At 47.8% G+C, this 23,881-nt stretch overlaps 1 protein-coding gene across 1 annotated transcript in view; it reads right to left on the bottom strand.

Annotated features, from left to right (window-relative positions):
* Tll2 (tolloid like 2) overlaps nucleotides 1-16,277 on the bottom strand; it is a 109,527-nt gene extending 93,250 nt beyond the window's left edge. The window contains exon 1 of the mRNA XM_050149630.1: nucleotides 15,940-16,277. Within this exon, the coding sequence (XP_050005587.1) occupies nucleotides 15,940-16,102 (163 nt within the window). The 5' untranslated portion in view covers nucleotides 16,103-16,277. The remainder of the gene's footprint in view (nucleotides 1-15,939) is intronic.
* Between the last annotated feature and the right edge of the window lie 7,604 nt (nucleotides 16,278-23,881).

The following is a 23,881-nucleotide window of genomic DNA, read 5'->3' as shown; positions in this document are numbered from 1 at the left end:
AGAAAGGACCCCATGGAAGGAAAATCTCTAGGGAATACAATATGGCCTCTATGTTCTTTTGTTGTCTCCAGCTATAAATATTCATGGGACAGTGTTAATGGGGTCCACGGCTCTATGCAACCACAATAGTTTTTTTGTTTATTCTCAGGACCATGAACTTTGAAACCATGACCCTAAATTTCAGCACTCCGCTTTCAGGCTCGCTCAGGAGCGAGTGGGTGGAGAGAGGTTTGGCTTTCGAGGCCAGGGAGGAAGCAGGCGAGTGTGAATCGGGCCTCCTGGATCTTTGGGTGCTGATTAAAGGGCAGGATCTGTTTGGTATGGGAAGCCTCCTGTCTGCAGAGTCCGCAGCTGCTCCTGGGGAAATGGCCTTCTTGATGGATGGATGGCTGAGCTATGTGAGCATATGGCAGAGAGGAGTAGAAGCAGTAAATATTTTAATTGGGCAAGACAGATTCATTGTGAGTTTTATATCGAAGTCTTAAAAAAAAAGTTTGCATCCAGGAATTTCTAAGATGGAAAAATGTAAAAACCATCTGAGCAGTTCACTAGTTCTTCACAGGAGGAAGCCAGGGCACAGGAAGGCAAACCGGGCCTCAGCTCCCCACTGTGGTCTTCCTCACACGAGGGATGACAAACAGGAGACACACCTAGACCTCTTCTGGCTTGCTCTCACCCAGAACAAACGCCCTTCATTGGTCTCAACCCTCCTGTCCATCAACCCTCTCCATGGCCTCTCAATCCATCTTAGCACAGAGCCGCTTAGCCCAACGCTGACTGGGAGACAGGGTCCTAGTGGAGATGTATTTGCCATCTACACCTTCCATTGTACCAGAGCCCGTTACCTATTTATTCCAGGATAAATCTAGTTACCACCCCTAAACCAAGTGTATGCATCAGAGACCCTGTAGGATCCAGTGTCCACGGGACGCCGATGCTTGTCAGGACCTGGGAGAGCGCCCTACACAGCTGAGTCCTCCGGAACAGCTCTAGAAACTGCTGGCATCTCATGGCAGATGAGCTGGTGCCTCTGCTGATGGCCACCTCGCCCAAGAGTACATGTGGTCTTCCTCCTTGAACCTTCATCTAAATCATCGTACAGTCACTGACAGCGGTCAGTGGCCGTGACACGGCGTGGCTCACTGAAAGCAAAAATGCCTGTCAGCGAACTGAAGCTATAGAAGGTGTGCAGCAGATTGATGTTGGCAGGCCCAGCCAAAGCCTTAAAGCTCCAGATAGAGTTCATGTCATGAGCCCTCCCTCTCAGCTGGTGACTTCTTAGATGCTCTCGAAAGAGCTAAGCCAGCTCGCAAAGTCGGCTGCTGGCACTGGGACACTGCACACGCCCATACTTTCTCCACTCACAAACTGTGAGGAATGTGTTAACCAAATCACGGTCACGGTAAATGACTAGCTGGAGCCAGACCTGGGCTTTCTGCTCAGCCCTTTGCCCAGCCAGTCTGCTCCTGCACCTGCATCTCCCAGTTCCCTTGCCCACTCTCCCGGGGGTCACTTCAAACAAGGAAGAAACACTGGCGGACGGTGCAGGAGAAGAGAGGAATCTGGGTAATTCTCCCTGCTGAGGTGCTTCAGGCCTGCCCGTGGCATCTCATGCTTCTGCCACTACCACCCCCCCCTACATACACACACTGATTCTGACACAATAACATTGCTTCCTCCTTGATTCTTCACCACAGGGAGAGCTGGCTTGTCACCTCTCTCTAGCTTGTTCCCTATCTCTGTGTTTCTAACTACTTCGTCATTAAAATGAAACAGGCATTGTGATCCTGTCCCTACAGGACAGACTCACACACATAGCTGCTGTGAGGAAAACCTCTTGGTTCTTTCCATCGCTAAGATGGAAGATGGGAGGCTAAGCAACTCTTCTGACCCCAGTGATGCTCCTCATTACCAGATCCCGGTAGGCTGCGCTTTCCTGCCACCTCATACCCACCACCTCCCACAGCAGAAGCCCACACCGACTCTACTCAATTACGTCAGGAAGACGCAGCCTACATCCTAAAAGCCAAGAGCATCTCGGATTTTAATTGTACGCCATGTGTGCTTGAGTCCAGGACCAAGCACATTTCATAAGTCCCAATCTCTCCGCTGTGGAATGATCTTTCAAAGGACCATAAATTACACGCGCAATTGCGCATGACTCATTCTGAAGCGAAAGGCCACCGGAGACCTAAGCAGTGAGCAGAGTGGAAAGATATACTAGGTGGAGAGAAGAGGAGGCCTGGGGCCTCGCTCGAGCCAAGCCACAACCCCCCCCCCACTGTGACTGTCAATAAGACACTGCCCCTCCACTCCACAGGGTTCTCACTGGGAAAATGAGACCTCTCCCCCCCCCCCCCCCCCCCACCGTGACTGTCAATAAGACACCGCCCCTCCACTCCACAGGGTTCTCACTGGGAAAATGAGACCTCTGGAATAGACACAGCTCCTCCCAGCTCCGACAGTCATCCGGCTTGATGGTACAGCTGGTTAACTTCAGCAGAGCCCATGGCCTGTTATCGTGACTGAATCTTCTACTTAAAGGGTCAGCACATTCAGCCGCCTGAGGCACAGGCTGTTTTGCTTACCCGTTTCTTTCCCTGCTTCTATGAGAAAAGAGCCTCAGACTTGAGTTCAGGTGCTCTGGAAGATAAAGCTTACAGATTCCCAGGTAGACACCGGTGGCCACGTGACAAGTTCCAGTCAACGAGACGACCCATACACAGCACATGGGAAGCCTCTTCCTGTGTTCTCTATGGAATTGTCTTCTCCCTGCCTTTCACAGCCAGACCTGTGGGCGGTGGGGTGGGCTTTGGCTGCCATCTTGGTCTATGAAGACCAGGGTCTCTCCCATGGAGAGTAAGTGGGAAGATGGAAGGGTGTGGCTCCTGAAGGGTATCCAGGATGAGGCTCCCATGAGTCTGGTCTCAGACTGCAGACTTTCATGTGACAAAGGAGCGCATGTCCAGCTTTGTCGAGCTGTGGACATGCATTGCCGCTCAAGCCTGCTTCCTTCCTGCTCTCTCGTGTCCTGCCATTCTGGAACTAGGAGCCATAACACTTCCTTTATCGCCTGTCACAGTGTTGGCTCACTGAATAAGGGAGGACGGACATTTGTCTCCTGGTTCTGCTGGCCTCATCTCTCCTTCCCCTGTAGGCGTTGTTGCCAGCAACATTCAGGAGAACCTGTGGGGCCAACCATCCGAGTCCTTCTGGTCTCCTCTGGACAGTCCTTGCCAGCAGGCCTCTTCCTACTGTACGTTTGCCACTTCTCCATGGCCTCACCCACAATCAACTCTTCAGTTGAAAAGAAATTAAATGGAAAGTTCCAGAAAGAGACTTTAAGTGTTTTAAAACCTTAATAGTGTAATAAAATCTGGCACCCCTGTATCCTGTCCTGTGTGGCACATGGCTCTATCCAACACATGGATGTTGCACACCCTACCTTCCTGTTAGCAACTTAAGGGCCATGTCAGTTACCAGATCCATAGCAACAGAGAATCACAGCCTTCCTGTTCCAGTTGTCTGTATCTTTCTTGACCACAGCTGTCTGTATCTTTCTTGTTAAGCGACAAATGGTGATGAGAAGGAATCTCCAGGACATGAACCATGAGACGGATCAACTTTGGCAGTAGGGTCTAAAAGTCAGCATAGACCAGATTCTGTACTTCTGGTGGCTTCGGTCACTTATTGGGGGTCTTGGAGCACAACCCCTGAAGATAAGGGAGCCAGGGTATCTCCATGAGCTTCAACCTCCAAGGGCCTTAGCTCCAACCTCTCTTAAGAAGTTGGGATTCAGCCTGAGGGACGGGATGGGAAGCCCACTCTTTTCCTAGTAGCGGTTTCATATATCCAGCATTCCTGCTTTCTTCTGGGGTCTCTACCTCTTTTGGTCCCCTTTTTCGGGTTATCAACTATGTATACTAAATTTACTAGTCGCTCTTCAAATGCCTGGTGCGGTTTCAGCCTCTCACCTGTGCTACGATAAACATAATGAATTAACTTGGTCAGTAATAAGCCACTGAATCTTGACTGATAGAGCCACAAGTTGTGGGGACAGAGACAGTGGGTATGGTACAAAATACCTTTTCCTGTTTTCTAAATAAATAAACAAATAAATAATAAAACCCTCTAAAAACTGCCTGTGGCAAATATGACAGAAAACAGTTAACATTTTTTACTCTTTAAGAGATCCACTTAGAGGTAAAGGCACGTCTGAGTGTTCAAAGTTATTCGGAAAAGAAATGCAAATTAAACTATAACTGCAAGTTGAAAAAAAAATAGCAAAATGCTTTTCTCAAGCCAGCACTGATCTTCAAAAGGTAGAAAACATGCTATCAGTCCTCAAGGGGATAAAAGGGAGAGTAAAGAATGTGATGGCTTATTTGATTCGTTCTGCTTTGGCTCTCCTAGGGGTGGTACCCAGAGCCTGGGATGTGCTAGGCAGGTGCTCGACCGCTGAGCTGTCAGCAACCCCAAACCCCAGGAGCATCTCTCTTCCCAACAATTCTATCAATAGGAATCTAGTATCAAGAACTAAAGATGTGTATTAAACTCTAGTTAGCTGAGTGGTGGAACACAGGTATAATCCTAGCTATTTGGGAAGCTGAGGCAGAAGAATCACAAGTTCAAGACCACTTTGGGCTACATAGGGAATTAGAGGCCAGGCCAGGCAATTCAGGGAGACCTTGTGTCAAAATAACAGAATAAGCTATGAGGAGAGTATTTCTGTAACATGCTCAAGGCCCTGCCTGGACTCACTCCTTAGCCTGCAGGAAACAAATATTCAGGCACAGGGATGACTCCCGGAATCATCACTTACAAAAGAAAAGGAAAATGACTGTTGGGGCGGGGGAATCTGTACATCTCACAAAGGGGACTTGTGAAGCAAATGATGATGTATCTATGCAACCATGAACAAAACAACTTAAACTGAAGCTATATAAGTCTGTTACATAAGCATCTTCACTGCCATAGAGGGAGGCTCATGGCTCTAAGAAAATGGAACTGAAGGTTCAGTAGGTTCAGGAAAAGGGAGCTCCTGTTAGAGGCACACACACAGGGTCTGGAAGCACATATATACCGTGTTTCCAGCCGTCACCTCTAGGAAGTGGGATGGCTGGGCATTTTCAGTCCTTCCTATATTCTACCATGGTGTATAACTCAGAAAAATGGTTTAAAATTCCCCCTCTTCCATCTCAGCGTTTGCTCAACATGTCTTAGTAACCTTAATCATGTTTCTGTTATGATCTTTCAGCTCAGGACCCCTCCCATGCACAGAGTGTGATCTTGTTCCATCTCCTCTTCCTTTCCACCCCCAGGATAATAATGGTCCTCATCTCTCAGGGCTAGATGTTCCCTGTTTCTGCAGTTTCTAAGTACTGAATATCTTGATTGGAACAATCTTCCACTCAAAAGCAATCAATAGCTCCCCATTTCCCTAAGATTTATTTCAAGTGCCTCAGGTTGACATTCACTTTTTTCCAAGTTTATTTCCATCTTATTACTATTGTCCTTCAAAATAAGTCGGAGTGAAGTCCCAGCTCCATCATGTCCCAAGCTTCCCAAGGCCTCCCCTTGACTTGCTATTCTATCCAATGTTCTGCCTGCACTGCAGCTTCTCCAAATTCCACATAAGGAATAAACCTAAGCTCGGGGCTTATCACACCCCTCTCCAGTAATCCTTCCTTAACTGTCCCATGGTGAGTCCTAGCTCTTGGATCCCTGTGGTTTCCCATTTACTCAGGTTTTCATTTGACAAATACCAGCTGACACCAGGCGCTGACACTGTGCTGGTGACGGGAAACAGGGAGCCTGGTTTCTCCTCCTAGCAGGTGATTGTCCGGTGTGTGGGCAGTTGCTGAGCAAGTCACCACACACCAGTCCCTCTGACCAGTTCTATTCAGAAAAGGTACCATGTGGAAAAATAAAGGCAACGAGCAAGCTAAGAAAAAGGATCCGCTTTGATATGGGGCTGGGCAGGTGACATAGAGGGATTGCAGGAGAGAAGGAACCAGAGCTGACTACATAGAGGGCCCCCAGAGGCTACTAGGATGACGCTTTCATGGGTCAGTGGTAGATGAGGGGTAGGAAAGGGTGCATAGTAACCAAGGTCACAACTATCAACCTTTCTCATCGCAAGTACCTGGGAAGCTCTGAACAGCCCTATGCTGGGTCTGATTCTGCAAATGTGCTCAGATGTGAGTTTTAAAGGATTGCTCTGCCAGCAGAGTGTGGTAGTGCACGTCTTTAACCTCAGCACTCAGAAGGCAGAGGCGGGCGGAGCTCTGTGATTTGGGGCCAGCCTGGTCTACAGAGTGAATTCCAGGACACCCAGGGCTGTTACACAAAGAAACCCTGTCATGAAAATCCATAATAAATATGGGAGTGGGAGGGAAGGAAGGAGGAAGGGAGGTGGGGTAGGGAAGGAGGAAGGGAGAGAGAGAGAAGGAGGGAGGGAGGGAAGGAGGGAGGGAGGAAGGGAGGAAGGAAGGAAGGAAGGAAGGAAGGAAGGAAGGAAGGAAGGAAGGAAGGAAGGAAGGAAGGAAGGAAGGAAGGAAGGAAGGAAGGAAAAGACCACTCTGCCTGCAGCAAGCACAGATATGATTTGGGGAGTGTAGGAGCCCACAAAGGACAAAGGAGCTGGCAGGGGCTTAGAACAAGTGGAGAGCAATTAGGATCAAATGAGACAGGATCAAAGTTAGACACAAAGCTGGCAGGGCGAGGAAAGTCAAGTGGCTGGGCTTGCAACCTGGTTTTCAGCTAAAGTAGCTGAAGTAGGTGGATTCTGCACCTGGGACCACTTCCTGAGCCAATGGGGAAAGGCAAAGAACTTAGAGCTGACTTGACAGGGAGGACAACTGGCCAGGACCTGAAGGGAAGTTAAAGAGCTGGTAGCCTGACATTTCCTGTGAGGACAGGCTTCAAGGACTCACATCAGCTCCCATCGGTAACCCAAGTGGAGGGAAATGGGGGTAAACTGAAGCATGAGGAGGGGAGCTAAATGGCCCAGCTGGTGAAGCAGGCAGACCCAGGCTCAACACCAACACTTGAGTGCTCATGCAGGCGAGCCTGAGAATATTGATTGGTAATTGGCAGGAGTGGTTAGAGGATGGCGTGATCACAGATAGATCGCTAACCAATCAGCAGGAAAGCTGGGCTCCTGTTGCTAGGTTTGCATCCAGGCAGAGGTAGATTGTGAGCAGACTGAGTGGGTACCAGGAAAAACCTCTTATGCAGAGCGGTAGCTGCCACCCTCTCCTCGCTTCAGGAAATTAACACTTGTCACTTGCTGTGGATCCCAAGAGAACTCTGCGGCCTTGAGAGGGGGAGAGAAATACACACAAGACGCTCAGACTGTCACTCATAGGGAAAGTCTTAAAGGGGAAACAGTAACAGAAAGTTATAACAGTGGAGAAAGAGCTACCAAGGACAGCACGCTAAACTCAAGCCAGTAACTGCCGCATTGAAACTCCAAACAAACCATCATGATGGACTTGAATGTCATTCTCATTTTCCCAAAGGGGTAAACTGAGGCTCTGAGAGGTTAGGAAATTTGATGCAATCACACAGGTAGTAGGATCACCCTGGACGGCAAGAATGGTGCCTTCAATAAGATGTTTCTTTAAACTGACCCTGCAAACCAGGGCCTCCCTGGGAAGCTGGCTCAACTCCATCCTCTCCTTCTTCAGAGGGAGCCTGGCGAGATCCTTTCTCCCTCCTGACCTTACACCCGTGTTCTGCCCCAAGCCTTCTGGAAGAAGGATGGGAAAAAAGAGAAGAGATACGTTTCAAGATCTTGCATCTATTCACAGATTGTTCCCAGTGCCTTGGAACCAAGAGTGTCTGGAGGCCAGAACGCTCTCATCCTTATCAAGATCCAGGCAAAGATAGAAAAAAAAAAAAGAAGGTCAGGGAAAGGGGGCTAGCCTGTGGCATCCTGACAGCCTTGATGCTGAGCACAATAGCGATGCTTGTTGGCTGTGGGTAAGAGGGGTCCCCAGCAGGGATTTGACATCGTTGTTCCTGCACCAAGTTAAAGGTCCCAGCCCAGGTTTTTGCCTGGACAGCATCTAGACCATGTCCTACAGTGCCAACAAGAGCCTAAAAACCCAAGCCATACCCCACAGGCTTCCACAGAACCCCCCAGTCTGCGCGGGAGGCCGGTGCATGGTGAGTTCTAAAACATAAGGCGTGGCCTGAGCTCCGAAGCGGAACTGCAGTGGAGAGTCAGAACGTCACTCTTCCACCTGGAAGCCATGGTGAGGGCGAGAAGCAACGCTGTAAGGGGTCGTAAGTGACAGCCTCTTAGACTGCTTGACAAGGTCTCTGTGGAAGATAACGCCACCACCGTCAGAGGGGCTGCGGTCCACAACCTCACTGGTTCCTGTGCTCTCTGGAGATTGGAGGTCATAGGAACTTGGCTTTGGAGAGGTCAGGAGGAGCCAGGTCCCATTGTTTGTCCCCAGACTTGGGGCTGGTCTCTTAGACGGCTATCTGGCAAGCTCTCAGTTCAACCCCTTCAATGAGCTAATGAGATTCGTGGCTGACTGCAGGCTTGAGGTAAAGGTCCTTAAACTACATGCACCAGTTATGACAAGAAGACACGGAACTCTTAAAAATGTTCGGCTTTTGGGTTTTCTGCCACTCAGAAGACTTGCTGGGTTTCGGTGAACGATATTTTATACAAACAAGAGTGCTACTAATATCTCCCATGTTCTAAGTGTTCTCCTGAATCTATATATAATCATGCAATCTGCCTAGACACCCTATATAGTCAATATTAATATAGTGTTTTATTTGTCCTGAAAGCTAAGCCAGGTCTCCTCAGGGTCTTAGCTCTGAACTCAGACATTTTTCCTGTACAGAAACATTTCCTGCTTCATCCCAGCTATCTGCCTGGGATCACACGAACAGATTAAAGAGGCACACTTGGAGATGTGACAGGTAGCTAAGGAGCCACATGAGTCTACAGGTGTTCACATATACTGAGTGCTTCTCTTTGCGCAACATACTCTCGAGGGCCTCTCAGATAACAATGGCCTGCTTACAGAGGCTTCTGTTAACCACAGGATAGGTTTGAGGAAATGGAGCTTTTAAAAGCCAAGGACTATCTCGAAGTCTCACTGTAAGTGCCAGGGCGGCACGGGAAGTCTGAAATAGAAAGACTGGGCTAAGTGTGGTGCATGAGAGGGTGGGTCATGAGGGAGGGGTCAGCGCAATGACCATGACTGACCACAGAAGCACTATGGAATGCTATGTACATTTGGCTTCCATCCAGAGACATCTTCCCGCTGAACCAACCATGTCCAGTCTGGGTGGCTCTACAGTCTTAAGGTCCTACAAGGTTTAGACCTTTAATATCAGAGACCACCCATGGCAGGGCACTTCCCCTAGGAAGGGGCTTGCAAAGCCCATCAGGGTAGACAGGAAAGGGTAAGTTCCACTCATGTATGACCTGGGAGGCAACCTCTGATGTTCCAGAGCACATTTCTGCCCACTAAACGTAGGCTGAGCCCACAGAGATGGTGTAGAAAGTTAAAGGATCATTGATGGCAAACAGAAAGTCCATGCCCGAAACTCAGTTTCCCCTCTTGCAAAGTAGCAGCCCCCACATTGCATGTCTCCTCTGGGGGTGATGCTGAGAGGCATAGGGTGGTGTCTCTTGCTGGGACTGGGCTCCTAGAGTAGCCCTACCTTTGAGGGGTCTGCCAGGCTCCCCATCTTCATCACCCCTTTCCCAGACACTGCCTATCCAACAGAAGTCTTGGCTACTGTCGGGAGCCCTCGGTTCCAGTGGGCATTGATGTTGCCTGTACTGCATCTGCCCCAAGCTGAGCACTGAGCCATCAGCTGACCCTCACCCAGGAGCCAAGGTAGTAAGTCTCCTCCCTAGACACAGTTCCTCCTCTCAGTCTTTGTTTGCTTTATTGAAATATAATGATTATGGCATGAAATTCACCCTTCATTTAACATTTTAAAAATAGTTTTTATAATTTTTAATTTTAAATTAATTATTTTTGTTTTATGTATATGTGCATTTTTCTGCTTGGGCACTTCTTGTAAGACTGGTGTCCACAAAGGCCAAAAGAGGAATCAGATCCCTTGAATTGGAGTTATAGATGGTTATGGCTATGAGCCACCATTTGGGTCCTACAAATCAAACATAGGTCCTCTGGAAGAGCAACTGTGCTCTTAACTGCTGAGCCGTCTCTAGCCACAAAACCCTTCACTTTTGAGATACTGTTTAACAACAACGAATCCCCAACTCTGTTGACGCAATGTGAAATCACGTATTGCACACATGTTGATTACTCTACCGCATTTCCTCAAGAGCACCCAGGATGTGCCCACGAGCACCTGCGCTGTTTTCTGGTGGCATAAATGTCCATCACTGGGTACCTCTGGTGCCAGAAAATAGGCTCAGAAACTGATAAAACTTCTATCACTTAGTCCTGTAAAAACCCTGAAAACTGCATGAGCAGTTCTTTGCAAGTGAGGGAACAGGATGAGGGAGGTCAAGTAACTTCCTCACACTTGCATAGCCTCACAGAAAGGCAGACAGGTGGACCAGACACACTCCTGTCTGGAGACTGGAAAGGCATTTAACGAACAAGGCCTTGGAGAAATTTAATTCCATTAAATCAGCCATCTGCTCATCAGCAAGGACCTTATGACAGGAGAGCATGAAAAGAAAGATGTAAAAGTGCCAGCTGTTCTCACCAGGGCCCATGCCTCTGGAGCCCTATAGGGGGACCCTCCATAGCTTCACCCCTCCTTCAGAAAACCAGGGCCCTCGCCCTGCCATGGAGTTCTTGAACTACTGTCCCCCTGCCTCCTCTCCTGACACTCCCTGGGAAGGGCTGCTGCAAGGCTCAGACTGAGGGCAAATGCATGATTCCTTCAGCCATGAACCCAGTTCTCCTAAGGCCAGCATCCTTTCTACCTCCCTCCTCCAGCAGATACTGACAAACACCACAGTGAATGCTGGATGCTGCCCTGGGTACCAGGCACAGAGACTGAACCCCAGACCTCATGGAGTTGAATATGCTGGCCTCACATCAGGACCTGGAAGGGCTGCTGACAGCAGATACCCAGGTCTCTTGATGAACCTTCAAAAAGACCTCTCTGGTAAGGTATCTTGAAGCAAATGACAAGGTAGAGTGAAAGCCCAAATTCCAGACAGAAGTGAGATGTGAAATTACGGGCCAAACTGAGCCATGAACCGTTCGCCACGCCATAACACTCACTCTGGCTCCTGAGCCTTAAGCCATCAGGGGCCAGCAACTCTGCATATCATATTTGAATCCACAGTTCACAGTTCTGAGTGCCTTTGGCATTTGCCAAGCCACCAGCTAAAGAGTAAACAGGCTGGCAGCCAGTTCCCTTGGATTTAATAAGTTCAAAGGCTGTCCAAGAAGCTCTGCTTCACCCAAGTCGCCTGTGGACAGTTTTGGTGACCCACGTCCACACTCTCCAATCAACTGTGGGAAGCCGCATGCATCCACTGCCTCTCTCCCCACTTTTCTACTTCAGAACCATCCCTTAATCTAGAGAACCCACTTAATGCCTCAAAAGTGTAGCAGGTCATTTTTCCAAAACTGGCTCCAACGGTCTCTTTAACTCCACCTGGTGTTGTGTTTTGTTTCATTTTTGAGACAGGGTTTTTCTCTGGAACATCCCTGGCTGTCCTAGAACTTGCTTTGTAGACTAGGCTGGCCTCGAACTCTCAGAGATCCACCTACCTCTGCCTCCCAAGTGTTGGGACTAAAGGCTCGCGCCACCACTATTAAAAGGGAGTCATGTTCCCGTCCCTAGAATGGGGTGGAAGCTTGTCATCGTGGTGGGTGTGAGGATGAGAGGTGGTCACCAAAGACACTGAAACCTCCACCTGGTTCTCTCAGACCCACCTAGCATTCAGCGGCTGTGCCGTGAAGGAGCCTACCACCCGACCACATGGGAAGGCAACCCAAGAATCTCTACCCACCAATCCAATGAACAGGCACGAGGGTGGGCCATCAGGTGGATTCCAGCCCCTTGTGGTCTATCTTGCAAGTCTTTCTAGCGCACGAGCACACACACACACACACACACACACACACACACACACACACACACACCACTATCTGTTCTTAATCTACCAAAGCAGGAACCTAATAGCATGACAGTGAGGTTGTTCTACATCTAATTGGGGGTGGATTCTTCCCCAAACATAGAGCAGGGAGCTGAAGTAAAGGACAAAGGCTCCAGCCTTTGGATAGACTTCAGTCTTCCATTCTCCGGGTGGACGGTTCTAGGAGGCACCTGGAAGTTTATAAGAGGTCCTGGAGGGTCTGAATCCCACTCCCTCACTGAAAGCCTCCTTTCCTGTCTCCTGTGCCCTGCTCTTTCCCCGCTGTTCCTGTCTCACTCTCCAAATGTCTACACACAGGTCCTTGTTTGTGGCTCTGCTTCCTAAAGAAGCCAGCTAAGACTGGCTCCTGGTTACATTGCAAGGTAAAAGATTTGGCTTCCACCTCCGTTTTTGCAGATAAGGAGGGTGACACACAGGAAGGTGACAACATGGTTCCCAGCCACACAGACAGCAGGGGCAGGGATGGGGCGAGGAGCCAGGCTCCTGGCTTGACTCAGCTGAGGAAACACGAATGAGGCCAGGCAGACAAGAGGAGTCCTGCCAGCGTGGAGATGCTGAGACTGCCTGTGGTTTCTTATGTAGTGCCTGCCTATGTGGGCAGCGCCTAAGGAAAGGGCAGTAACAGAGCTATGAACCAACAGACACAGTGTCCCAGAAGCCCATGGCTGCTCCCCAGCTGCGTGCCAGGAGGGTTCCCACTCCCCCATCATCCAACTTAGCAACCACCCTCTCTGCAGCATCCACTGTTAGCAAATTTAGAATTGACAATTTAAAATGGCACCAAAAGCTTCAGGGATGAAGATGTTCTTTCAACACATTTCTCGAAAGTCTGTTTATAAGGTACCCAGTGATTGGCACATCTATCGTTCTGTGTACTTTCATCTGTCAGAAATTATTCCTATCCACAAATGAGGACATAAAGACACCGGGAGAGCAAGGACTTGCCCCAGGTCGTGTAGCTCGTACTTGGCAGAGCAGGCGGACGCGGCTAAAAGTTAAGCGGCGGAAACAGCACACAGGACGCGCGATGGCACGGTAAATACGACATGGAAAATGGTCGCGGCACTTACTAGTTCACACAGCTTTGCTGGCTGGGCTGGAACAAAAGTCACAGAAACATAGAGGAAGCACGGGACTCAAGCACAAGTACCTGCATGGTGTCATGTGGGTTCAGGCTAAGACAGGTTATGGAGGTCAAGTTTCTTGGGTAGCAAGATGGCATAAAGGGTAAGCCAAGCCCAAGCTCCCGAGTTCGATCCGGGACCACACAGGAGAAGGAGAGAACCAACTTCCGAAAGTTATCCTCTGATTGCCACACGCATGCTGTGGCATTCCAGCGCAGCCCCACCGGAACACAGCATAAATGAAGAAAACTGTAATTTTTAAAAATGGAAAAGGTCCCCAGATCTGTCTGTTTACAGCCTAACAAATTCATTATGTCCACTCTACAGGGAAGAAGCTGAGGCCCGGGGGGACAGAACTTGTCCACTGATGGGTAGGGAACAGAACCAGGACTGTCCCCTCTGCGTTCAGATGCACAGAGGAATGGAGACGCAGACCAGGGAAGGGACAGGTGGGGAAGGTTTGTGCATGAAGACCCCTTGTCGCAGGGCCAGGCAGGAGTGGGTGGGCTTTCTGGCCAGAGCTTCCAGGTTGGAGTTTCACCAGGACAGGGGCTGCTTCTGAAGGGAAGCTCTAAACATGCTGCCAGGAGGTGCAGTTCCCCCTAGTGGGGAAGCTGAGATTTTGGACTGGGCCATCCCATTTTTGGCCTTTCATAGGTTGCTCTCCAGATGAGAGAACTCCCAGGAGAATGGGCAGACTGTGTTGCTTTCTTGCTGCAGGTCTCTCTTGCCATCCCTCTCCTCTGGCTGCTCCTAGCATCAGGTTAGTTCAGTGGGGCCCGGAGTAGGGGTGGGGCTGGAGTAAGGGTGGGGCCCCGATGATGCATTAAAGTCTGTGAACCACAGCGAGGTTTCTCTACTTCCAGCCTTGCCTGCCTACCCCATCCTACCTAGGGACAGTCAGAGCATTCACGCCATTGTTACCCAGCATTTTCTCTAAAACCGCTGGACAACCCATGGCAAATTTGCCTTGGGGTTATCTTTGGAGGCTCAAACCAGGTAGGAGCTCTGGGTCAGAGCTGCACCTTTCTCTCTGGATCTGCAGCATCTAGGCTAGCATCCTACGTACAGGAGGTACCCAGCCTAATCCCCAAACTAATCTCCCTGCTGGCCCTAGTCACCACCTCAGAGGCAGCTCTACTCGGGTAGGGTCCAGGAGCTGGCAGGTGAGACCGTTGGTCCTTTTCACCCCCGTCTTATTTTCAGGACTAAGTTCTCCCTTTTTAGAACCAAGACACCATTCTAACAGTGCTCAGGAGATCGTCCTGGCCACGGGCATGGGCCCACAAAGAGCTGAATGTCACAGCCAGGCCATGGTGGTGAGCCTTCACTTAACCTGGAAACCACCCTTTCTGACTACTTCCCAACTGAAGCTTTATCTGTAGGCAATAGGAAGATATCCTTCAGGGGTCTTCTCGGTGGTAAGACCGGGTCCCCCACACCCAGTTTGACCTTCAGCCTGCATAGGATCCTCTGGTCTCTTGAACTTCTGAGGCTCTCGTAGGAACCTCATCTTCCCCACACGACAGGCGTGTGAAGCTACTCCAGCCTACACACTAGAGCTACCACAGTAACAATAAAAATAAGGACAACAACCCCATTCGTTCAACTGGCAAAAAATTCCCACAAGCCTCCTATTTATCTTCCGATTTAGAGACGAGAAAACCGAGGCTGGCAGAGGGCTCCATGATGAGAGGGAATGGGGGACTGCCCTAGACCTGGGGGGGGGGGTTCACTGTACCCACAGGAAGCACTCTGGTCCCCTGAGTATCCTCAGGGTTCCTCTTGCCTCCTATCCTTTATCTTTGCTCACTGGGAAGTGAAAAAGGTGGGGCAGTGGCCGGGGAAAACACTACTCCCGGCTCCTGGCCACCGTCCCAGAGCAGCCTCAAGGTAATCTAAATCCAGCACCACCCGGCTCTGGGAACTGCACCGTCCAGCTCCTGACTTTGAATGAGCCTGGATCCTTCCCCGGAGGGACACTTAAGGAACCTTTTCTAGGGTGCTTCGTCACTCCCCTCTACCCTTCGCCACACGTCCCCGATGACCCAAGAGGGTTGGTAGCTGGAACTGTAGAGCTGGGGCGGGTTTGGCTAACAAGGCCGGTGTGCCCGGGTGCTGTTCTAGGGCGCAGCTTCCTGGTGGAATTAAGAGCACCTGCTGACTTCCATCTCAGTTGGGTGTTGAGGGGACTGCGGGAAAGGATGGAGGAGCAATTTAAGTCGTGAGCGGTCTCCCTAGGCAACTCTTCCTTCTGCCTCCCGTGAAGTTTTTCTGTCTGTCTTTTAATCTCTTCCCAAGAGTAACTACAGACCTTGGGAAACTTCGCGGGACACTTCCAACTGCTGTGAACACCAATGAAACCAGCTACTCCGGCAGAGCTGGGAGCGCAATGCCTAGCCAGGCTCGACTCCTGCGGTGTCCGGAGGTAGCGGGTGCCGAGTGGCTGACAGGCAACCAGAACCCACCTTTCCCCACACAGCCTTTCGCTCTGGGACCATTCCTGCAGCAGCCACTCGATGTGTCCTGCTAACCTGGACCAGGTTCCCGGTGGACATTGTCCTCCCTCTCCCGGGAACCCCGGGGAACCTCGGGCATCTCCCAGGAGCAGCGTGGTCCTCCTTGCCCACCGCTCATTTGCATTTCAAAGAAAAACTTCTGGCAGACAGCAGTGGTACCTACCGGCTTTGCAGGGGTCGTGGTAATGCAGCTGTTGCTCCGTGCCCTCCTCGCCTTCCAAAGCCCAGGAGTCCAAGGCAACATCCGAGTTGACCCCAAGCGCCCCAGTACCGCAGGGGAGCAGCAGCAATAGCACCAGGGTGCCAAGTGCAGCTTCCTGGGGCATAGTGGTAGGGGTCTGTGAGACCCGAGGGACTTAACGTGCACTAAAAGCTCAGATCCAGCGAAACACCAAGCACAGGGTCTTGGCTGCCAGGCACCGGTGGGGTACAGAGCAAGATCAGTAAAGGCGTTCCCGACCTAGAAAACCGCTGCTCAACACGACTTGCCCAGTGGCCGAGGCTGCGGTGGCTGCGACTGTGTTGGTGGCGGCGGTAGTAGGAACAGTGGCCGCTCCGCCCCTCTCTACCATGGCTGGACCACACGCCCTCTCCAAGGGCCCCGGATAGCCAATCACTTAGGCGCTCTAGGCGAGGCTCCTCCTCTCCCCTGCACCTCCGTAACTTCGGAGGAACCCAAGCAAAGCGAAGATGCCGATGGACAGGCAAGTGCTGGAGCCCCTGGGACGCACCCACCTGGTCGAATGCACCCTTGTACTGACACAGCACAGTACTGCTCCAAGACCGAGGCTGGGTTCATGTCTTACCTTATTCAACAAATTAATTTCACAACTCCTGGAGACGCGCATGACGGGACACAGGGAAACCAGCAACCTAGTGTGAGCTGTCCAGTCCACCTCGCTGCCAACTGCGGGCTTTTGGACATTGGCTTCTCTGCAGGGCGCAGTAAGATTCTCTCTACTCTCTCAACAGCCTCGGTCCCGCCTGCACAGGTGCATGCTGCAGTACCCACCAAACCCAAAGTTGTGGCCGGTGACATACGGAAGGTAGTGTAAGAGGGCCGACTTGCCTCTGGATGATCCTTCAGTAAAACAGCCCCAGTGCCGGGTGCTTTTGGTAGTCAAAGACCCACAAACGAACAGCCCTGTTATTTAAAGTTACAGACATACCAAGCAAGCCTTGCCATTAGTCTGATAAAATAAAAAATGAGGGATTCTTTAAATCTGGTTATTTTTCTGTCAGTAAAAAACACGAGCCCAAACTATTTAGGGGGATAATCAGACGCTATTTGAAACGCACTTCTGTGATGTACCTTCAGTGTAAAAACTGTCAGAACTGATCCACGTTGACATCCACTATTACTGCAAGGATTTTCAAAGATCCTTTTATACAAGTAAATTGCCCTAATTGAGCAGCATAGCACATCAATGTGCCGTATAGATTTGTAAGTGCATCGTACACAGATTTATATGTATGTATGTGTGTGTATGTATGTATGTATATCTTAACTGCAAGGAGATAGACTGAGTTTCTTTGGGGGGTTTGTTAGCACATGGCTTCATAGCTGCTAAATGACATAGCAGTTAAGAGGTCCAAACCTGGGCTTTACACCAGACTCCCATTATGATCTGCTGTCGCATCCATTAAGTAGAGTAACAATTCAAGCCAGGAAAGGTAGCAGTTAGCAACCCGAAGGATGCTACATCGAGTATTTTATTTTGTCCTGGTTCTCAACAAAGAAACACAGGGTTGACACTACCTAAAGCTGTCATCAAATGAGATCACAAAAGTTACAGCCAGGTTAAGAAAGACTAGGAACTGGCAGGTTAGAGCGGGGGACTTGAGGGGAAGAGCTGGCACCAAATGGCAAGAAAGGCCAAGTGGTCACTAAAACAGACCATAGGTGTATGAGGCTGAATGGCATTTCTGCCTGACTGCAGGAAGGAGTCAAACCCAACGCCATGGTTTGCTGTATGCACCCCAGTGAAGGTCGCCACCTGTCAGCAGACAAGTGGACAAAGTCGACATCTAAAGGGCTAACAAACTTCTGTGACACTTCCAGGTTTCCAGATGGCCCTATGAAAACAGCCAGTTGGCTTCCTCATTAAGAGAGAATTCTGGAAAACAGACATTAGAGGCTGGTCTTTGGCAAGCACACAAGTTGGAGCTTTTACTGCCTTTAATCGCCACCTGGTGGGTTAGCTGCCAGTCTCTTCATCAATAAATACCCTTTAGCCAAATATTTTGAAGACCTGTGATCCTGGATAAGCAAGCTGCACAGCTTTGTGTCACGCTTGTTTGGATGCTTCTTTGGCTACCAGTAGGTTTGTCAGCATTGTACGGTCAGATGGGAGTGACTGAAGAGGAATGTTCCACGTTTCTCATCACTCTACAGCTCTTAATTACACACGTTAGTTTACTTCATAGCAAGTTAATTTGAATTATTTTTTCTTCCTTTGAGGCAGGGTTTCTCTATGTAGCTCTGGCTGCCCAGAAACTCACTATATAAACTGGGCTGGCCTCAAATGCACAGAGATCTCTCTGCCTCTGCCTCCCAAGCGCTGGGATTAAAGAAAAGACATGCATCATCACACTCAATTTCCTCTTTTCTTTTGAGACAGACTATTGCTATTTAGCCCAAGGCGGCCTCAAACTTGTAATCCTCCTGTGTCAGTGATGGATAGGCCTTGTACCATCTTGCTCTGCTCAAATAAACTTAAAAGCATATTTAAAAATCTAAATCCAGGGTTGGAGAGATGGTTCATCAGTTGAGAGCACTAGCTGGTCTTCCAGAGGACTTTGATTTAATGTCCAGTCCCCATGTGGTGGCTCACTGTCATCTGTAATTCCAGTCTCTTTCAGCCTCTTTGGGCACCAGGCACACTCAAGTGGTGTGCAGGCATACATGCAGGCACAACACCTGTACACACAAATAAAAATCTAAATCTCATGGGGAAAGTGGAGGTCAATTTAGAACAGGTGTTATGACCTAGAACTGTTCAACTCGGTTCTACGTTCCATGCTTACGTCACCTCTTCGGTACCTGTGGTCCAGAGGAAAGCCTCTAAGTAGTCTTTTCCTCATATGCTGCCCAGCTTGTCACATCTACACACCTTTGCCCAAGTGCATCAAATTATTTTACAGCTGCTCGCACCCCTTCAGATCTAATTCTAGCCTCCTTTCCTCATTCCCATCTTTACCTTCAGCACAGGCAGTGAACCTCAGAACACAGGTACTCTTCTGGCTCATCCCTTCCTTTACATCATTGGGGTGATGTACTGAGTTCTTTGAAGCTAAATGACTCTTAACAATTGTCATGATCTTTAAAACTACTTTATTCAAGGTGGCACCCTAGGCTACCACCTTCAAACCTTTCTACAGCCATCATATAGCCTGAATTCTTACCACCTCCCAAGTTCTACTCCTGTTGTCCTCAACATCTACAATCACCCTAACAGGGTCTTCCCTCTTCCTAATTCCATGTTTTTTCTTGGAACACTTGGATGAACAAACCTGCACCCTTGTGCCAGCATATATTACCGTCACATCTAAGGTGCTTAAACCTTTCAGAACTTCCCACTGAAGCTAATTTCAATTGACCGAATGTAATTGGAGACTGTGTTTTTGCTTCTTTGCCACCCAGACCTGAATAATCAATCACACAAAAACTATATTAATTACAACACTGGTCAATGGCTCAAGCATATTCCTAGCCAGCTCTTAATCTTATATTAACCCATTTCTATTAATCTGTATATTGTCATGAGGCTGTGGCTTACTGGTAAGGTTCTGGCATGTCTATTCCCAGCAGTGGCTACATGGCATCTCCCTGACTCTGCCTTCTTTCTCCTTGCATTCAGTTTAGCTTTCTCGCCTACCTATAATCTACCCTGCCATGGGCCAAAGCAGCTTCTTTATTAACCAATGGTAATAAAACATATTCACAGCATACAGAGGGAAATCCCACATCACCTAACTAAACTAACCCCAACCTGAATCACCTGCATCTCTGTAGGTTCTCCTCTCTCTGAAACCTCATGGTTAGCCCTGTAGTGATGACTTAGACTGATCCATTGTAAGTTAACAAAAACCAGCCAGTTAAAATGTTCCTGCAAGTCTTTTTCTTAAACTTGAAAGCCCTATTCACACTTAGCAAACTGTGAAAATGAAAATCATTTAAAACAAATATTTAATTTATAGACCCATTTGACTGAATATAGGCCTGTTCGTTATAAATTACGCTGAGGAGTTCACTTTACTCCGAGGTCAAGAAGTAGGGTATGTAACAACAGGCTTCCTTCTGTGGTGTAGAATCTATACCTGGTTTTCCAACCAGACAAAGAGTTCAGGCAAGAAAATATCAGAAGTCAGTCAAATCTGCACTAACCAAACTATACGGCTAACAGGAATTCCCATGTATAGGTGTTGAGCAAGGGAACTGCTTTAAGAACCAAAGAGGCGGATAAGGGTCTTAAAACCAGTTAGAAGTGGTGAGGAAGCCAAAAATCACAAAGAGGACTGGAGAAATTAACCAGACTTTACCACAGCAGAGCCATCAGTCCCCTCCACTTATATATGTTGCTGCTCTGCAGGCTGGAGAGGTGACATCTTCATTTTATAATGACAACAATGAAGATAACCAGGTACCAATTCTGCAACTTCTAGACCCAGAGAGCCCCTTTAGCTGCCTCAGTGTCCTACATACCAAGGGGACTCGTGTAAATTTTCCTGGAAAAAGCAACTCATTCTAGACAAAGCCAGGGCCTTGTCAATCACAGGACTGACGGGCATAAGGGAGAAGGGTGCTGAGAGTGGGTCAAAGCTTACCAACCAAGAATGGTAAAAAGATAAAAAACAGTTTTTAAAAGAAATCTTGTTCACTATACCATTCCTTCCACTTTCCAGTACAATGTTTTGTTTTGAAAACACAAGTGGGGGCAGGTGTGGATGTTAGACCTCAACTTTCTGGCCTGCTGACTACTTCCATGTTCTCCAACTGTCTGCATTGTTTTAGAATGCCCATGTTGTTGCACAAAGTGTATGGGGCGTCAACATGAACTCATTCATTATCTGACCACAGACAACTTCTGAACTGAGTTACCTAACTGTGGAGTGAATTCTATGACTCTCTCTTGGCAGGCAGGCTGGAAACGACAAGTTATCATATCCTTCACACTTTGGTCCACCTGTTTCAGAATGGAAAGAAAGCAAGCATCCAAGGAAAGTACATTTAATTTTTTATTACTTTAAAAAAATCCAACTTCAGGTAAATTAACAGACTAGATTAGAACCTCAATTGTATCTGATACATTATATACCGATTTCTATTACTAAAAAGCCAGTTAGAATACGGCCTACACAAACCCAGAATGAATACAAAATGTAAGTGACATGGGCAATCACCATGTCTTCCCTCCTGCTGACTGTTGTGCTCTGTGGGGATTCGAAGGTTCAAAGTGAACACAGAGGAGAAGCCCAAAGATGCTTTTATAGAAAACTCTGCTGTCCTTCAGGCAACCCTTTTCCTCCTCGCATTAGCTCTTACTTACGGCACTTACAACATGTAGACAGCCTAAACTGACAAGGCGAGGGCAAGTACAAACTGTGCCTTGCCCAGTCCTCCAGAACTTCACTATTTTACAGCGACCGTGAAGTAACTTTTTACTTCGTACACTGCACACACACGGCTCCAGTAGGAACGTTCAGGTCACCTTCAGACACAGTCATACACAGGGCCTGCAGGTGTGTGCCACCCCCCTGTTCTACCCTCTCTGCAGAACTAGTCTAGTCCTAAATACACTTTCAGACAATCCTCCTACATTTCCCCTCCTCTGATCTCTTTAACGCCTTGACTGCTAAAATATCCCTTAATTACAGAATTTTACATGATAGAAACACAAACATCTGTGCTCCTGTAAATCACTACTCCTAATGCATGTTCCAATCAACAGAATGAAGTTACTAAGAAGCGCTGAAATCTGAACTTAGAACCCAGATGGAACTGTAGTGCACAGGTTTCTACGTAAGGCTTTTGCCCCTAGATCTCCTAGAAGCCCTTCGGTACCATGGCCATTCCTGAACAAATTACACTAATACACTTTTCCCTTTTTACATTTGTAAAAATTCAGGAAATTTAAAAATATCATCTGCAAGACATTTGGCATAAAGTGATTAGTAAACATTTAGGAAACAAATGCTATATCAAAATGGGCACAATTTGTGGATAAACCCTTAAATCAAGTGGCTTTTGGAAGAACTGGAATTTGTAACAACCACCTTTGGAAAAAGGGCCAGCCACCACCAGTGGGAAACATCCGAGCATTCCAGCCATGAGGTCCAGACACCCCAAGACAATGATTCTAAGGGCATGGGTTTCTCTGCAAATCAATGCAGTATGCCAACCTATACAATACACTAGCACATTTGAGGTCCCTCCAACCAGGTCAGTTCCACTTTTTCAAAACCTACTCTTGTACTTGGAGACCAGTATAGTTAATTTTCAGGAATCATGCTTAAAAATACAAAGTATATTCTTAGTTTTTGATAGTATTCAAATTATCAGCTGACTAACTAAGCAAATGTTAGTAAATTAAATATACAGTATTAATGGAGTACAAAAGCCCCACTTTCCAATGAACTCAGACACTGTTTGAATGAGTCTACTAACCGAGGTCTAGGGAGACACCTATGACCTATATCTTTTTCAAGGTATACATTTACATCGCCCCTCTGTGATGTTATAAACCAACCAATACAAGTCTTTTTAAAAAGGATCTTTCAAAGTAATTTTTATTCATTTTATTGTTAATCTATTTGGAAATTTATTTTTCATTGTAGACTTCCAAGAACTCCAGAGCTCAACCTAGCAGAAAAAAACAGGTGCACCTGAAATAGCATGTTCTCTGAAAACCTTACCTGTAAGATTATGAGAAACAAAAATTTTATTAGGACAAAAATTTGCTATCTAGTTTATATATACTTCATTAGACAGATGAAGGGTTGTTTCATTTTTAGAGACAGAATGTCAGCAGCACAAGGTAGTGCTGAACTCACTCTGTAGCTGAGGGTAACTCTGCCTGCTGAATGCTGTGACTGCACGTATGTCCCATCACACCCGGCTTATACATTGTGGGGGTCAAACCAGGGCTTTGTGTAAGCGAGGCAAGCACTCTAACTGAGCTACACCCAAACCTGTGGACTAAGTGTTCTTGTATTAAAAGTTACATGATATAAATAAACAGTGCCTTTCAGTTTAAGGTCCTCAGGGCAGGTGAGAAAGAGAAGATGCTGACAATTAGTTGTGACATTGCAGCTGAGATTCTGACCTGAAGATGACTGACCACAGCTCTACTCACATGGCTTACAGCTCACTAAGGTCAAGAGTCCAAATACCCTCAAGATGTCAGACGCCTCAGGTGAAGACACGGAGCCCACTGATTTCTAAAAGCATCTAATGTAACTGTGAGTGCGTGACTTTTACATTCAAGTTTAAAGCAGATGATTTGAGTCTTTCGAAAAACACCGATATACAGTATAGTTTGGGGGGGTATCTGGAGAGCACAGTACTGAATTAGAAACTCAATGGTTCTAGGAAGACTCTGCAATATGGTCAGATTCAGAAATATATGTGCAAATTATAATAATTTGAGATTTCTGTAGCCTTCATCTGTTTACCCACTGAATGAGCTAACGTTCTTAGCTTAGCCACTTATATTCCCTTCTATTCTACATGATGCAGCAATCCAATGAATGTTTCTATTTGTACGTCACAATTTCATATAGAGTTTTATCACTCACTTTGTAAGTATCCATTGTCAGGTTTCTGAACTTTGTTCTTTTTATTATTTACTTATTTGGAACGGTCTTACAGAGTAGCACACAACTCACAGAGTGGCTTATAACTCACTCTGTAGCCCAGTTCTCAAATTCATTGCAACCTGCCTTAGCTTCCTGGTGCTGGGATTATAGAGATAAACTAGCACACCTGGCTCTGTGTTTGGGATTGTAAAGTGTGGGTCCTCTGCATTTGAAAAGTATGCTTCGTAGTGTACTGCCTTTTGAGCATATACCTTCAAATTATAAACACATCTATTGTCACAAAACCA

Source organism: Alexandromys fortis, unplaced genomic scaffold (genome assembly GCF_014885135.2).
Source record: "Alexandromys fortis isolate MF-2015 unplaced genomic scaffold, M_Fortis_MF-2015_v1.1 scaffold_16, whole genome shotgun sequence".
NCBI lineage: Eukaryota > Metazoa > Chordata > Mammalia > Rodentia > Cricetidae > Alexandromys > Alexandromys fortis.
This window is presented reverse-complemented; position numbering and strand designations above follow the sequence as displayed.